At 33.3% G+C, this 14,825-nt stretch overlaps 1 protein-coding gene across 3 annotated transcripts; it reads left to right on the top strand.

Moving 5' to 3' along the window:
* Positions 1-2,376: 2,376 nt before the first annotated feature.
* Positions 2,377-7,970, top strand: LOC112737580 (sulfite reductase [ferredoxin], chloroplastic). 3 transcript variants are annotated; one of them, XM_025787544.3, is made up of 9 exons: positions 2,377-3,043; positions 4,060-4,235; positions 4,781-5,560; positions 5,647-5,943; positions 6,346-6,543; positions 6,791-6,925; positions 7,018-7,134; positions 7,246-7,404; positions 7,537-7,970. In XM_025787544.3, the coding sequence occupies exons 2-9, from the start codon at positions 4,062-4,064 to the stop codon at positions 7,741-7,743; spliced, it is 2,067 nt and encodes a 688-aa protein (XP_025643329.1). In that variant the 5' UTR covers positions 2,377-3,043; positions 4,060-4,061; the 3' UTR covers positions 7,744-7,970. The 3 variants fall into 3 exon arrangements, with proteins under 3 accessions (XP_025643329.1, XP_025643330.1, XP_072067484.1); XM_025787545.3 differs by having other exon boundaries at positions 2,381-3,043; positions 3,992-4,235; XM_072211383.1 differs by having other exon boundaries at positions 2,381-3,043; positions 3,948-4,235.
* Positions 7,971-14,825: the final 6,855 nt, after the last annotated feature.

Raw genomic sequence — 14,825 nt, 5'->3', positions numbered from 1 at the left:
AATTATAAATAAATATCATAAATCTCAAATAACTCATAATTTAATTTTAAAAAATTCAGAATCTTACAATATGCAAAATTAAGCTACATCTTATGAAATAAGTAGTGATTCCTCGATTATTTGAATATTAGTATTTGTAAATTAAATATTTGTATTATGAATTAATTTTTTATTTTAATAGATCATAAAAATAGTGAAATTCAATCTCTTAATAGAATTAATTAATATAGACAATGTAGTTAGTTAAAGCTAATATAAAATATTGTAAACCTCGCTAAAATCGGTAAATAATTAGTCAATAAATCGAATTTTAATTAGAAAAATTAAAAATGTAAACCTAATATCAAAATAGGATAGAGCTCTTCAAAACGAGAATTTTGATACCAATTTCAAAAAATTTGGCCCAAAGTTGGACCGAACGGACTGAACCAGTCGAGCCGGACCCAAACCGGGCCCGTAGGCCCAACCGTTTCATTTAAATAAAATGAGCTCAGCTCATTCATCTTCTATTCTTCTTCTTCAAAGAAGAACCGTGCAGCATGCGAAATACTTTTAATATATACATGACACTACTACATATATCAAGGATTATTATATATGATAAATAATTTTTTATTTTTTGTAAATTAATTTTTATAATATATAATTTATTTCATAATTTTTCTCCTCTTATATGGGTAAATTAATGAATTTAGTATACAAAATATAATTTATATTATTTAACATACGAAATAAATAATTTAAGCTATTATCTAAGACAATAAATATAATAGTATAAATACCTATTTACTTATTAATATTGAAAAAATATAAATAATATAAACATGATTCTTTTGGTAAAAAAGCAACAATAAAATTTATTAATTAAGATAATTATATAATAAAAAAATTATGAATAATTTCTTAAATAATAATAAAAATTGAGATTATTATTTTTATATATTACAAAGTTTATAAAAAATTTTAGACAATAAATCAATTCTCAATAAATTATACATTAGTCTTATCAAAAAAATAAATAAATTATACATTAGATATTATTATTTATATACTATAATAATATACATATTATCGATTATTAAGTTATAATTAATTTCTAATCTAATTTTTTGTCATTAAAATTTAAATTATTGAAATTATTAAATACTAAATATTTTGCACCTAACTAATTTATTTTTATTATTGAAATTAAAAAAAGATGAGATGAATTCAAATTTAAATTTGTGTAAGAAAATAACAAATTATTTTAAATTTTATCTCACTAATCATAATTAATTTTAAAATAAAAAATTATTTTGTACATCATATTATACAATAGAGTAGTCATTTGAAAATTATGTGATAAAATATAAAATTTTAATAGGTAACATTCGTTGATCATATTGTTTTGACTTCAATAATGAATATGATGTCAATAAATAAAATTATTACAGATAAATTTTAACAAAGACAAATCTTTATAAGTATTGCTATTAATGAGAAATTATTCTAGTTTAAAGAAAAGTACTATTTTTTTCATGATATTTTTTAATTAAGCAGGTTGAGAACTAATCTACTATCGATTAGAATTCTATTTATTAAGGGTTTGCTGAGTTATTATATATATAAGACAATATTCGAAACTCTAATACTTGCTTAAATAAACTAGTGAAATAACTACTCAACTAATCTAAATTAATTAAGACAAATACTAATTATTTTTAATATTTATAACATTAAAAATTATTAAAATTTAATTTTAATTATAACTTTGTATAATATTTATAGTGATAATTATTATATATATTTTTATTTAATAAAAAACTTTATATATTTTTTGTTGGGCCAACCGTGGGGAGCTCTCGACAACCGGGGAAAATTCGGGGAGGAATCAAGTGAGAGAACATAAGATGAGAAGACACCACATCCAACTCAAAACCTTAAGGTGTCAAGTTAATGGGTCTCTCATCTTATAAACTCCTCATTCTTCCATGCTTTCTTTGATGTGGGACTAACTTCAACACTCCTCACACTTGCAACACTAACAATCTCCCCCTCAAGTGTGAGCCTCACATCAAGCATCAACTCCCCCTCTTTCTAGCTCCTCCACCACCACGAGTATTCGTCCATCACACCGCCGCAAAACACCGCGGGACACGCCGCCCGGACCACGACACCACATCCAACTCAAAACCTTAAGGTGTCAAGTTAATGGGTCTCTCATCTTATAAACTCCTCATTCTTCCATGCTTTCTTTGATGTGGGACTAACTTCAACACTCCTCACACTTGCAACACTAACATTTTTATGTATTATTTCGTGTTATAAAATAAAATAAATAATAATGTGAGAAAAAATCATTAATTTTTATTATTTAGCATAACGAAAAGATAGGTTACGCAATGAAGTGTGCACGTGATTGAATATTAAAACGACTGAATGTCTGAATCCCCCTAAAAAAGTTTTTGTGAGAGGCACAACCGCACAAACACAACGCAGAGGACAAAACCAAATTTGGCTTCAACTTTTTTTCACGCATGGAATAATATATGAGACTCGCAACACCAACTAATTGAGTGCTTCCTTTCCATAAAGGAAACTCTGAAACAAATCAAAGAAAGGAAAACCCTGAAACCCTACCTTCTCCACCACCGCCGCAAGGACTGCCGCCGTCCGATTTTCTTCCTCATTCGACAATCGCACCTTCTCAGCATTTCCTTCGACCCTCATTTCCTCAGCAAAGCAAAATCTTCTCTTCTGCCGTTCTGCTCCGTCCAGCCACCGCCGCGTCACCGCCATCGTCGCATCTGCTCGAAGCCGCCGTCCCCACTGCGCCTCGTCTGTGCTCGTCTCGCGTCCTTCCTCCGTCGCACAGCCGTTGTTCCTCCGTCGCAATTTGTCTCGCGTCGTTCCTCCGTCCAGGCCTCCTCTGCTCCAGTTCCGCCGCGCTCCTCCCTCCTCTGCTCCAGTTCCGCCGTGCTCCTCCCTCCTCTGCTCCAGGCCAACTCTTTTCCAGTTTTGCCGCTTCCAGCCCTCCATCGTGCTCTCTCACCTCTGTACCCTGGTAGGTACTTTTTACTGTGATGATTGTTTTAATGGTTTATGATTGTTATGTTGTCATTACTGTGGTTTAGGGTCGTTGATCATGTTCTTGTTGATTCTGTTATGATGTTGTTCTGTTGTCCTTTTTTTTACTGTGATGGTCTATTATTTGAAGGTGATTTTTGGTGGTTTTTTTCCTCCAATCATCACTGTTTTAGATCTCTTTGTTTTTGGAATTTGGTTTTATTTCTTGTTGGAATTGGTGATCTGAATCTTTTATTTGGAAGTTGGTTTTTGGTGCTTTCCTTTTCAAGTTGCTTGCTGCTTCAACTTGAGGGGATTGTGAATTTTGTTTTAAGCTGTGATTAACCTTTCGTTCGGGGGTCTTCACTTTCCCAGTGATGGTAGCTACCACTATGTGTATCGAAGCTTAGCCTTTGATTCTTTGAGCATACACGTATCAAATTATTATTTTCAGCAATGGTGATTTTCAGATATTTCTCAATTTGTTGCTGTGTTTTAATTGTCTTGTTCTTGTATTTTTAGTTCATGTTCACATTCTTTTTATTATAATTTGCTATAATTTGTTAATTTGTCACCTTGTTGTGTTATAAATATATAATTGTTCTTGTCTTTGTTCAGTTCACGACTCCCTTGTATAATTTGTGTCTGATTGATAATTTATATATATTTTTAGTTATAAAAGATAGTATCGATCAAGAAGCATTTGTTATAATTTTGTTATTTCACTTTTTGAGTTTGTATTTGGATGAATTCATAACATTTTAGTTGATGTAATACTTTTTAATTTGGAAGATATTTTAAGATTTACATTAAATTATAATTATGTTTTTATTCTGTTTATTTATAATTTATTTATTATAAAATGTTTTTCGATTGAACCATGGTTGAACTGGTTGGACCAGTGAACTAGTTTATAAAAGGGTTCAATGACTGGTCCGATTTTCAGAACCTTGTTCAAGACTATTACCTCCTCTTTCCTTTTCGTTCTGCTGATTCTCCCTTCTTCGTTTTGAGTGATGACAACGGCGTTTCAAGGAGCTGCAACCTCGGTGGCTCTCAATGACCACCACAGGTCTCAGATTCCCACCTTCCATGGATTGAGGCCTGCTTATGCTTCTTCTCTCACTCGCAATGCCCTCACTCTCCCTTCTCCCGCTCGCTCTTTCTCCCTCATACGTGCTGTTTCCACGGTTTGTTTCTCATACCTTGCTTTACTTTACCTGTTCCTCTTTTTTCTTTCAGTTTACTATATTTTTTTTCAAAAGAATCATTTTTGCTATACTGTTGCAGTCTGGAACTTGAGAAATTATGGGCAATGAATTTTTTTTTAAATTAAAAAAAGCTGTAGCATTTGTGGTGAATCTAGCTTTCTTTTACTTGATTCTTTTTAAAATATAATTAATGTTTGGAGAGCTGGAGGTTTCAGCTAATCAATTCCCAATTTATTGCTGCTTTTTTGGTATGGGATTATTAGTATCTTGTTTAATATGTTCGAGATTGGTCAATCATTTTGCTCCTTTTTTTCTTTTGTTGTTGTGAAATTCTATTACTTTGTAAGATTGTAACCGAAGTCGTTTTGATGAACATAGTTACTTCAACTGAAAAAACATGTAATAGGCAATATTAGGAAGAAGAAACAAAGGATCATTCGATTAATCTGGTTTATTAGACTATGGATTGTGGAATATTGTCGTGATCAGATTCTGTACTTGTTGTGCTTGTAACTTGTTTATAGTCGGGGAAGCCTGAAACTGCCACTGAGAAGCGAAGCAAAGTTGAGATATTCAAAGAACAAAGTAATTTCATAAGGTATCCTCTTAATGAGGATCTGTTAACGGATACCCCTAACATCAATGAAGCAGCCACACAATTGATCAAGTTTCATGGTAGTTATCAGCAGTACAACAGAGACGAGCGTGGTACAAGATCCTACTCGTTTATGCTGCGTACGAAGAACCCTTGTGGGAAAGTTCCAAACCAACTCTACTTGACCATGGATGATCTTGCTGATCAGTTTGGAATTGGTACGCTTCGTTTGACCACCAGACAAACATTTCAGCTCCATGGTGTGCTCAAGAAGAACCTTAAAACAGTAATGAGTACCATTATCCATAATATGGGCTCGACTCTTGGAGCATGTGGTGACCTAAATAGAAATGTCCTTGCTCCTGCTGCTCCAATTTTGAGAAAAGATTATCTCTTTGCTCAACAAACTGCGGAAAACATAGCTGCACTTCTGACTCCTCAGTCTGGATTCTATTATGATATTTGGGTCGACGGGGAAAAGTTTGTGACATCAGAACCTCCTGAAGTAGTTCAGGCACGAAATGACAATTCTCATGGCACGAACTTCCCAGATTCACCTGAGCCAATCTATGGGACTCAGTTCTTGCCAAGGAAATTCAAAATTGCAGTTACCGTGCCTACTGATAACTCGGTGGATATTCTTACAAATGACATTGGTGTTGTTGTTGTTACTGATGATGATGGGGAACCTCAAGGGTTCAACATATATGTAAGTTGGATTTAAAAAGCAGTTATACTTAAATGAATGTTTACCTGCCATTGTTCTAACTGGCATGGCATCTTTTTCTCATGCAGGTTGGTGGTGGAATGGGAAGAACACACAGGTTGGAGACCACCTTCCCCCGCTTGGCTGAACCATTGGGTTATGTACCAAAAGAGGATATTTTGTATGCAGTGAAAGCAATTGTTGTTACACAACGGGAAAATGGGAGAAGAGATGACCGCAAGTACAGTAGAATGAAATATTTGATCAGCTCTTGGGGCATTGAAAAGTTTAGAAGTGCTGTCGAGCAATATTATGGCAAGAAATTTGAACCTTTCCGAAAATTGCCAGAGTGGGAATTCAAAAGTTATCTTGGGTGGCATGAACAGGTTAAGTCTCTAGATGAATGACTAATATTGATATCTTTATGTATGCGTGTAGGTATGCTGCATATTATAGCTTGCTGATGCACATGGTGGACAGTATTTTGGCATTCTTAATTATGTTATGGATCCAATACCTGATGCAGATACAATGGAAGTTTGTTTTCTTTTGTGCATCGCATCTTGTAACAAACACAATTGTTTCAGATAAAAATGGTGCTTTGTAGATTTTTTTTACTTGCCTCCTTTAGTTGTAGATATGTATATAAATTCTTTCTCACACAGCCATGTCTTCTTTTCATGTGGTTAAACAATCTTTAGTTGACTCATTCTTTGGTGATACATCTTTGGCTTGAATATAGTTCCATTCCATTATGCAACATGACCTTATTTGCTGCCATCTTCCAGGGTGATGGTAGTTTATTTTATGGTCTTCATGTTGATAACGGTCGCATTGGTGGAAAGATGAAGAAAACACTCAGAGAGATTATTGAGAAGTATAATTTGAATGTCCGGATCACTCCAAATCAGAACATCATCTTGACTGATATACGTGCTGCATGGAAGCGTCCCATCACAACAACTCTTGCTCAAGTTGGTCTTCTGGTGAGATTTGTCTACAGCTTATTGTTTTCTTTGTTGAACTAAATTTGTTAGCAAACACATCCCATTTGACATTGCTTAAGAACTATACCTTGCGATTCATTTGAGGTCATAATTAATAATTAGTAGGGTATGGGATACTCTTTAAATTTCTTCATTTTATCTTTTCCTTTATCTGGTCTCCTTCCTGTTTTCCAGTTTATATATTTTTCCATTATTGGCCTATAATGACCTGTTTTTCCATGTACAGCAACCTAGATTTGTAGACCCCCTCAATCTAACGGCAATGGCATGCCCTGCTTTCCCACTATGTCCACTGGCAATTACTGAAGCTGAACGAGGGATACCAGACATTCTTAAGCGGATTCGAACCATGTTTGAGAAGGTATTGCGGCAAATGAAAGTCATATTTTTTCATCAAGATCTCCAAATAGTATGCGTTATTGTAATTTAACGATCTTTGACTGTGGGGTGCAGGTTGGTCTGAAGTATAACGAGTCTGTGGTTGTAAGGGTAACTGGCTGCCCTAATGGTTGTGCTAGGCCATACATGGCCGAACTTGGACTGGTTGGTGATGGTCCAAACAGCTATCAGGTATGCTACTTAGGGTTTCAATCACGGCTTTCAGAAATTTGCAAACACTATCATATTAAGTAAGCGTGTTAACATTGTTAACCTCTGTTTTTCTTCCCGTTTCTGGTACAGATTTGGCTTGGAGGAAACAAGAATCAAACATCATTAGCTCAAAGTTTCATGGACAAGGTGAAGGTTCATGACCTTGAAAAAGTTTTGGAGCCTTTGTTTTATTATTGGAAGCAAAAGCGCCAGTCTAAAGAATCATTTGGCAACTTCACTGCCCGCATCGTGAGTTTTGAAATTGTGCTCTTTCTGTTTGCATCTTTGCACTTTTTTTTTTGTTTTCTTTTGTTTTAATCTTCAAATGATTATTATGCTTAGAGGTAGGGTTTAGCCAAAGTGACCATTTTCTTTGTCTAGGGATTTGAGAAGCTTAAAGAATATGTCGAGAAATGGGAAGGTCCAGTAGTGGCACCAACACGATACAACCTTAGGCTCTTCGCCGACAAGGAGACGTACGAAGCAATGGATGGGTTAGCAAAGCTTCAAAATAAGACTGCTCATCAGTTGGCCATGGAAGTTATCCGCAATTTTGTTGCTTCTAACCAAAACGGAAAAAGTGAATGAGCTTGTCGACTAACCTGGCCAAGGAAAGACGTGTGCAATTTTGCGAATGGTGGACAGGTGACTGATTGTTACTCTGCTGTAATGGTGGTAACCCTAGGGCTGGATGAAATTCATGTTTGGATTTTGATTAATTTCGACGGTAAAAAGCTTTTGATGTAGAAACTTTGGATGCATCATCTTTATTGTATGCTTTGCCTTCCATAAATACAATAAGTTTTTGTATCAAATTTTGGGTTGTAGACAACTCTTTTCTTGTTCACATTTGTCTTTTCTAGGTGAGATAGTTTGTTCAATCTTTAGCTTCACTCAAGCTCATTGTGTTCATTGTAATAACATGCTTAGTTTACACTACACGGAGATTATTAACTGAATATGATCATGTGTCTCAAACCGTATGATAACATGGGGGGATTCATTACCTTCCCTTGATCTAGGATAGTGTAAAGAAATTCTTAGTGAAATATTTGACATGAAGGAAAATTGTATACTAAAGTGTTTTTTGTTCTCATTGCCATAATCGCTAATTACAATCCAAACTAATTGTGTACTATGTATATAAAGAGATAAGTTGGCTAATGTATTGGCCACATACATAATTCGAACTTAGACATTTGTTTAAGTAGACAATGTCTAAGTAGACGAGTGAGCTGATCAAGTCATCAATTCAAGTTAGTTAAGTTTTGTCTCTACTTTGCCATAAGCAAATAATGTTCAACAAATTGGAGGCTGATTTTTATTAGCTTCCCTGCCTTGCTGGCTTTTGCAGTTTTGCTCTGCCTACATCACAATACAATGCCATTTATTTTTAGGAATAATTTTGTTTGAAAAATATATAATTAAATTAATCCTTTTCCCTTTCTTTTTTCACAACGAGGTTTGTTTTGTTAGACGACCTCCACAACCTTATTGATTGATAGTGTAAGAATCTTTTTGGTCATGCACTCACACACACAATGAGTTCATTCTTCACTGAGTTATAACCAATTTCGAAAGTCGAACCAAGTGCACTTCAGCTATGCCTCCGCTTCCAAATACAATATTTACTACGTTTGGCAGGTGCAAATGCACTGGACCACAAAAGCTTTTTTTCACCACATAAATTTATTTGCTCTAGAAAAATGTCTAACTTCCTGTCATAAGAAGATTATGTAAAATGATATTCGAAAATAAGTTTCTAGCATCTGTTCTTACGAAACAATGCAATAGTATCACCAAAAAAGAATAGTCATCACACGGATAATATTCAGTTATATACTACAAATATACTACAAAATATTAGTCCACTGAAAGAAGTTAACATCAGAAATACATATATCCTCCACAACAAATTAAAAGTAGCTAGTTGGTATGGTAGAACCAAAACACAAAAAGCAAAGGAGCCAAAATACAATACATGCTAATAAACAAAGTGTGATTTGCTCCATCCACAAACATTTCACCACAAGTTCTGATTTAGGGATGCAATTTTCTTGAAGTAAAAAAATCATAATTTCCAATTTAGCTTTTAAGAATACAAATACACTTATTATTGAACAAGGATAAAGGAAGTTGCTTTGAGACTTGCAATAGCATGTAAAGCATAACCAATTGAACTCTTAATAAGATCATCAGAGTATTTCCTTTCGTTTTTTATGGTAACATTCAAATTTCACCACGCAACAGAAGCGCATACGATCTTATGAAGAAGAACGGTGAACCATATGGAGATGCCAAGGAACCGCAATTGAGCTCAGAAAGCGAAAATGAAGCGAGGTTGCAACATTGATAGTATCTCCTCCTTCTTCATCAACTTTAACTTCAACATCAGTGTCTTCCCGTTCAGGTGAGTCCTTAAATGAGATTGGTTGTCCAAGAGAACCCGATTTTTTGAAGTAGAACTTGATGACACCTACTCGGTGGACTACTTGCAAATGATGAAGAAGACCGATATGACTCGAATTGAAACTATATTTCTTCTATGAATCAAAATCTAAATACCATAGAAATTCAATACAACCCTGTTGTTACATACATTTCTTGTATATAATCAAAATCCTCCAGTCAATGAAAAAATTGTTTCATCAACCACCTATCATGCAAGTAAGACATTTCAGTTAAAAGCTTAATATACTAAGTGGTAAAGTTTATGATCCAAGTTGGAAATCTAAACAAAATATCAACAAAAAAACTATATAGAAATGTATACTTGGAAAATACAAAGTACAAAATAACTAAAATGTTTGTCTCCACTCTTTTCTTCACTAAGTAAAAAAAAAAATCTAGTTTAAAGTGAGAGAGAAAGTAAAGTGGGGATCCTTAAACAAATGCAAAAGTTAAATAAAAAAATAAAATTAACAGAGTCACCGCCGGAGCTGCTGTTGTCTGATTCAGTTGTTCTTCCTTAGTTACGGTAAGCATTTTCGTTCCAGAACCCTTGAGAATTAGTATTCTATTATGGGTTGTTAAGATTCTGAGGTTTTAATAACGTAGGGTTGAGTTTCGGTTATTGCATGTCGCGATTAAAACTGCTGCTATTGCAGGTCGGGAGCAAGATGGGTTTTGACGCGTTTTATAGCGTTTGGGTTTTGACTATCCGAGGTAGGGGCTTTTCTTAAAATTCATTTTATTTCCAAGAATTGTTATAAATCGATATTAATGCAAAAAATATTTTTTTATGTTTTTTTCAATCTTATGGATTAAACTGAGCTATTCTGGATGAATGAAGTTGTTTCCTTGATGGGTATATTGATTATTTGAGAAGGTTGGATAATCTGGTTAATTGATTGGTTGTTGTAATATTGTTATGTTGATTCTTTGATTTAGTGTTGGATTGAAATTGGTTTGATAAAATGTGTTTTTGTAAGTTGATTGGAAAGTATCAAATGCTAGAAATCCTACTTGAATTGGTTTTCTTGATTTATTGGAAGTGAAGTGATATTTGAAAATTATTTGAGTTTTGGAAAGGATTTGATAATTGAAATTAGTTGATTTAAAAATGGTTTGATATCGGAAAATGACTTAGTATGTGGAAATGGTTTGACATCGAAAATGATTTGATATTTGAAAATCTGAATTTTGTGTTTTATTGGGGAATCATTTGGTTTTGAACCTGTTGAAAAGGGTTGAGAAATGGTTTGGTTAGGACTCTTGAAGGACAACAAAATTTCGAGTTTTAGAGGAAGTGCTGCCAAAATTTTTATAAGCATTTAAATGAATTTAAATCATTGGAATTAATCGGTAAAATAAAATGTGTTTGTTTGATTAATTTTGGTTTAAAGACTATGTTTTTGAGTAAATTTTGAGAAAACTAAAGTATTGAAAATGAATTGGAGATTTAATTTATTTTAGTTTGGTTAACTTTGGAAAGGATTTATGTTTTGGGGCATTTTAAGCGAAAATAAAGTGAAGTTAGTTTTGGAAAAACTTAATTAATTTAAAAAGGGTTTCGTTTGATTAAATTTAATTAAAGAGGATATATTTTGAAAAAGTTTAGTGAATTTAAAGTATTTAGATCCGATGGGTGAAATAGAATGAGTTTTGAGACTTTGGAAAGGCCTGAAATTCGAGAATGGAGTTGAAATCACTTTTGATTTTGATTGGATTATGTTTGATGTGATTACATGGTATTGTAGGGTTGGTTATGATATTGATTATTGTAAGACCCAAGTTTTCAAAAATTAAATAATTAGCTATTTATGAGTTATTATATTTGTTGAATTTTGTTTTTAAGAAAATTATTTCTAACAAAAATAATTAAATAGAATTTTATTATTATTAAAATTTAATTTGATTATAACTTATTCTATTAGTTTGAATTATTTATTAAAAATTATTTTAGTAGACAAAATAAAAATTGATTATTATTATTATTATTATTATTATTATTATTATTATTATTATTATTATTATTATTGGAAACAAAAAGTAAGAAAAACCTAGGGTAGTTTGTATTAATACATATATGTATATATATGTTAATATCATGACACATGTTTCATTCCTTGTTAACTAATGACACCTATAATGCTTTAATCATCACAAAACTTCACTTATCACAATCATCTTTCCTTCTATTCATTATTCACCGAGTGAACTTGGGAGAAAGAAGAAAGAAAGACCGAATGAGCTTCCATGGAAACCATGAGTTTTCGGCTCTAATTTCTTGAGATCCATAACTCTAATAAAAAATTTAATCCAGTAAAAGTGTTCGTGTTCTCCTCTTCTACATGTTGGCGTTACTTTTATCCGGTAGAAGTTGACGGTGACATAACTCCTCTTTTCCTTGAGTTCGGTCAATTGGAGTTTTAGGAGGCACAGACGATTCTTAACGTTTTCTTCTTCAGCAGTTCGGTCAGAAAACTTCTCCGGAGGTCCCGTTAGTTTGATTTTGTATGGAGGTAGGATTTGGTAACTTTATAATAATTAAATGTGAGTTTGATAAGTGAATGTTGATTTAGTTGATTATTGCTTGAATTTGAATGAGTTTATGTTAAATTATTGTTGAATTATTGTTGTTTGCTTGAAATTTTGATTCAGTTATGTATGAACAACTAGCTGGGATGCTTTGATTATTTTGGGAGTAAGAAATGGAATTTTCAAAAGCTTTAAGAAATATATTAACTGATTTTGAATTATTAAAGAAATATTTTTGCTGCTGGAGTCGGTTGGATTATTAATTATTTTAAAGATTTTGGAGAATGGCATAAAGATGTGGTTTTAGTTTTAAAAGAAAAAGAGAAGATAAATCGGCACGTGTACTTATGAGAATGATTGAAAGGTCACGAGAGGGTGACGGAAAGTAAATAGTTATGGTGCCGATGTGAAAGTGTTAAGCCGTGGGCTTTGTTTTTGAATGATTGTGCGGGGACGCCTGTGTGTATGGAATGACTTCCAGGAGAAAGTGGCACATGCTTCAGCTAGAGAATCAGCGCCTGCAAGTACTTGCAGAGGTCATGTTCGGCATACTTCAGCTGGAGAATCAGCGCCTGCAAGAAGTGAAAACTTGCAGAGGTTATGCCGCTGGAATGCCTTATCTGACTTGCGAGTCGGATTGCGTCGGGTGCGGGTCGAAACCGACAAATGAGCTCATTACCTACGATAGGAATAGACATGCATCATGCTTGTTTGCGCATATCTCTGTGCTATGTAACTCTGTGATTGTGTGTGTGTGCTGCATGACTGATTGACTTCTGAGTTCTTTTATTATTCATGCTTATAAGTGTTTTGTTGTTAGTTGCGGTCGGTTAATAATGGCAAAATGAACTTAACTTCTAACCCCAACCTTACTAAGAACTTCCCAGTTCTTACTCCCTATCTCCACCCCTTTCAGCTACAGGTGCAAAGGCTCATTGTCAAGTTACGGGAGCACAGAGGAATATGTTTATAAGTTGAGTTGTTAGGATTTGTTTTCCCCTCGCCTTGTTAGTTAGAGTTTTTAGAGGGGTAGGATTTGTTTTTGGGAATCTTGAAATAAGTTTATGTATTTAATACTATGTGAATATATATACTTTTGTGATTTAGTGGCGTAAAATAAAGTCTCTTTTCGTTTTCTTAATTAAAGTTTCGGTTCGTATTCGCGAAGGCTCAATATTAAATAAAGATAGTATATAATAAAAAGGTTTAGAGGTAAGTAGCACTCGGACTTTTAGTATGATCATGAGGTGCTAAAAGTTAGGGTGTTACATTATGGTATCAGAGCAGTTCGTTCCCGTTAGAGCCTTGGGAATGGACTGACTATGCTTTATTGCATACTCTGAGTGTTTGTCATGCAATAGGACTTGTCCGACTGACAAGAGTTTGAGTTTCAAATGCATGATTGTCTATTGATTAATTCTGTTAGTCGACTGTTGCATCTCTCATGGTATTAGGTCTGGCCAACTTAATACTAATGATTCATGTATATGGAAACACTAATGGATTATCATAGACGAGATAGAAGTAATAGGTAATGTAAATCATGGGATTTGAGAACGTTAGAAGTAAAGTTTTAGGAAAACGTATACTCCTTATTCGTGCTAAAGTAGTTTGAAGTCATCTCTTCCTTGATTGCTTGCAGAGAAATTTTTGTTTCGAACTTCTTTCTTGAGATATGTTTTGAATAACTCCCGACCATATCTTGTCATTTATAAGATATGATTTCCTTCACATGAACTGGACATGCCAAATCTTTTTCTTTCTTTTTTTTGACATTTTGAAAGTGAAGTTGATGCAAACCTTTTCCATCTTATATCAATTTTCGAGGACGAAAATTTTTATAAGTGGGGTAGGATGTAAGACCCCAAGTTTTTGAAAATTAAATAATTAGCTATTTATGAGTTATTATATTTGTTGAATTTTGTTTTTAAGAAAATTATTTCTAACAAAAATAATTAAATAAAATTTTATTATTATTAAAATTTAATTTGATTATAACTTATTCTATTAGTTTGAATTATTTATTAAAAATTATTTTAGTAGACAAAATAAAAATTGATTATTATTATTATTATTATTATTATTATTATTATTCGCCGAAACCATTAAGGAAACAAAAAGTAAGAAAAACCTAGGATAGCTTGTATTAATACATATATGTATATATATGTTAATATCATGACACATGTTTCATTCCTTGTTAACTAATGACACCTATAATGCTTTAATCACCACAAAACTTCACTTATCACAATCATCTTTTCTTCTATTCATTATTCACCGAGTGAACTTGGGAGAAACAAGAAAGAAAGACCGAATGAGCTTCCATGGAAACCATGAGTTTTCGGCTCCAATTTCTTGAGATCCGTAACTCTAATAAAAAATCTAATCCGGTAAAAGTGTTCGTGTTCTCCTCTTCTACATGTTGGCGTTAATTTTATCCGGTAGAAGTTGATGGTGACATAACTCCTCTTTCCCTTGAGTTCGGTCAATTGGAGTTTTAGGAGGCACAGACGATTCTTAACGTTTTCTTCTTCAACAGTTCGGTCAGAAAACTTCTCCGGAGGTCCCATTAGTTTGATTTCGTATGGAGGTAGGGTTTGGTAACTTTATAATAATTAAATGTGAGTTTGATAAGTGAATGTTGATTTAGTTGATTATTGCTTGAATTTGAATGAGTTTATGTTAAA

Source organism: Arachis hypogaea, chromosome 13 (assembly GCF_003086295.3).
Source record: "Arachis hypogaea cultivar Tifrunner chromosome 13, arahy.Tifrunner.gnm2.J5K5, whole genome shotgun sequence".
NCBI classification, from domain to species: domain Eukaryota; kingdom Viridiplantae; phylum Streptophyta; class Magnoliopsida; order Fabales; family Fabaceae; genus Arachis; species Arachis hypogaea.
This window is presented reverse-complemented; position numbering and strand designations above follow the sequence as displayed.

Coding starts and splice junctions, on each gene's coding strand:
- LOC112737580 (XM_025787544.3), top strand. CDS start 4,062: ATGACAACGGCGTTTCAAGGAGCTGCAACCTCGGTGGCTCTCAATGAC. Junction 4,236..4,780: donor TCATACGTGCTGTTTCCACG/GTTTGTTTCTCA, acceptor ACTTGTTTATAG/TCGGGGAAGCCTGAAACTGC. Junction 6,544..6,790: donor TTGCTCAAGTTGGTCTTCTG/GTGAGATTTGTC, acceptor TTCCATGTACAG/CAACCTAGATTTGTAGACCC.